General features: G+C 52.6%; 1 protein-coding gene across 1 annotated transcript; it reads right to left on the bottom strand.

Annotated features, from left to right (window-relative positions):
* Positions 1 to 102: 102 nt before the first annotated feature.
* Positions 103 to 1,648, bottom strand: LOC126494853 (HLA class II histocompatibility antigen, DO beta chain-like; the record flags this gene model as incomplete). The annotated part of the gene is made up of 2 exons (XM_050132300.1): positions 103 to 905; positions 1,292 to 1,648. Coding segments are annotated over 2 exons (734 nt in total), but the record flags the coding sequence as incomplete, so codon positions are not given.
* Between the last annotated feature and the right edge of the window lie 55 nt (positions 1,649 to 1,703).

Genomic DNA, 1,703 nt, shown 5'->3' with positions numbered 1-1,703 from the left:
TTCTCTCTCTCTCTCTCTCTCTCTCTCTCTCTCTCTCTCTCTCTCTCTCTCTCTCTCTCTCTCTGTGTGTGTGTGTGTGTGTGTGTGTGTGTGTGTGTGTGCCTCATCCTCAGCTCCATCCACCTTTGCTGACGCTGCTGTAGTTGTTTTTGCACTGGGTCCCTCATTGGCCTGGGACTCACTAAGTAGACTAGGCTGGGAGGCCATGAGCCCCAGAGTCCGCCTGCCTCCACCTCCCTGGCCCTGGGACTACAAGCAGGCACCAGAGCTCCTGAGGATCAACCTCAGGTCCTCAAGCTGGTATGACAAGCACTTTACCAACTGAGCCACTTCTCCAGCCCCGTCCCTGGCTTAGAGCCCATGACAGCGTCCCTAACAACAAAAGCAAAGTGTGATAAAGGATTCTAGGTCCCAGAATAGGAGACAAGTGCTGAGTTAACAGCCCTCCTTGTCTCTCGGACACTCTGGAGATGGATGTCAGCCATATTCTCTCCCACCCCGACCCTAAAATTCACAGATAAGGGGAACTTACCTTGTAATCAAGATGAACACAGAAGTGACACCATCCCTATCAGTCAAGCCCCAGAAATAATAATAAAAAAAAAACACTAAATAAAGCTCACCCCACTCCACAGAAACAGGGCTCTGGAGGCTGGGGTGCTCCACCAGGCAGCTGTAGACGTCACCAAGCTCCGGGGTCATTTCCAGCGTCACTGTCTTCTGGAAGGTCCAGTCTCCGTTCCTAACAAGGCCAGTGGACATGACCCCAGACCTCTGCTCCTGTCCGTTCCGAAACCACCTAACATTTATGTCCCCGGGATAGAAGCCTGTCACAGAGCAGAGCAGCAGTTTGTGTTGCTGCAGCAGCGGGGTCCTCTCTGGGCTCACTGTCACCTCCGGAGGCACTAGCAGGAGAGAAGAAAGGGCTCACAAGGACAAGGCACTGTGATCACACTTGATCCATGTTCCAGGTGAGCTAAGTAGAAGCTGGAAGTGCAAGAAAGTTGACGAGATGGCTCAGCAAATAAGGGTGCCAGCCATTAAGGATGAGGACCCAAGTCCAGTCTCTAGGACCCACACAATGGAAGGAGAGAACAAACTGCCTCAAGATGTCCCCTGACTGCCACGTGTGCACTGTGGCATGCATGGAACACACACACATACACACACACACATACACACACACATACACACACACACACAAACAAACAAACTATAAATAAATAAATGTAAGTTTAAGTGCCTCTCATAAGAAAGATTCCCATGGAGTCCCCCGCTAGCCCTCACTCACCATTCCTCCCCACGGTGAAGGGGGCCCCCAGCTTGTAGTTCTGCCTGCAGACCATGTTCACAGACGCTCTGCTCTGCTCCACGAGGTCCCAGCGTTTGTTCCACTGCTCAGCATCAGGCTCCCCCAGCTCTGTCAGCGCCACAAACATCCCCAGGTCACTGTCGAAATGTAAATACTCCTCCAGGTTGAAGATGAACCTGACCACGAAGCGCACCTGGTCTGTCCCGTTGGTGAAGTAACAGTCCGCCTTCGCCTGAATCACAAAATCCTCTGGAAACCACAGAAGGGTTAGGAACCAGCTGTGGCTCCGGGAAAGCCCTGCCTGCTGCACCAGCTCAGCTCCGGGAAAGTCTGTACCTGCTACACTAGTGCAGCTCTGAGAAAGTCTGTACCTGCTACACCAGTGCAGCTC

The sequence above is a fragment of the Alexandromys fortis genome, unplaced genomic scaffold, assembly GCF_014885135.2.
Source record: "Alexandromys fortis isolate MF-2015 unplaced genomic scaffold, M_Fortis_MF-2015_v1.1 scaffold_420, whole genome shotgun sequence".
NCBI lineage: Eukaryota > Metazoa > Chordata > Mammalia > Rodentia > Cricetidae > Alexandromys > Alexandromys fortis.
Note: the sequence above shows the minus strand (reverse complement) of the source record. Positions and strands in the feature narration are given on the sequence as shown.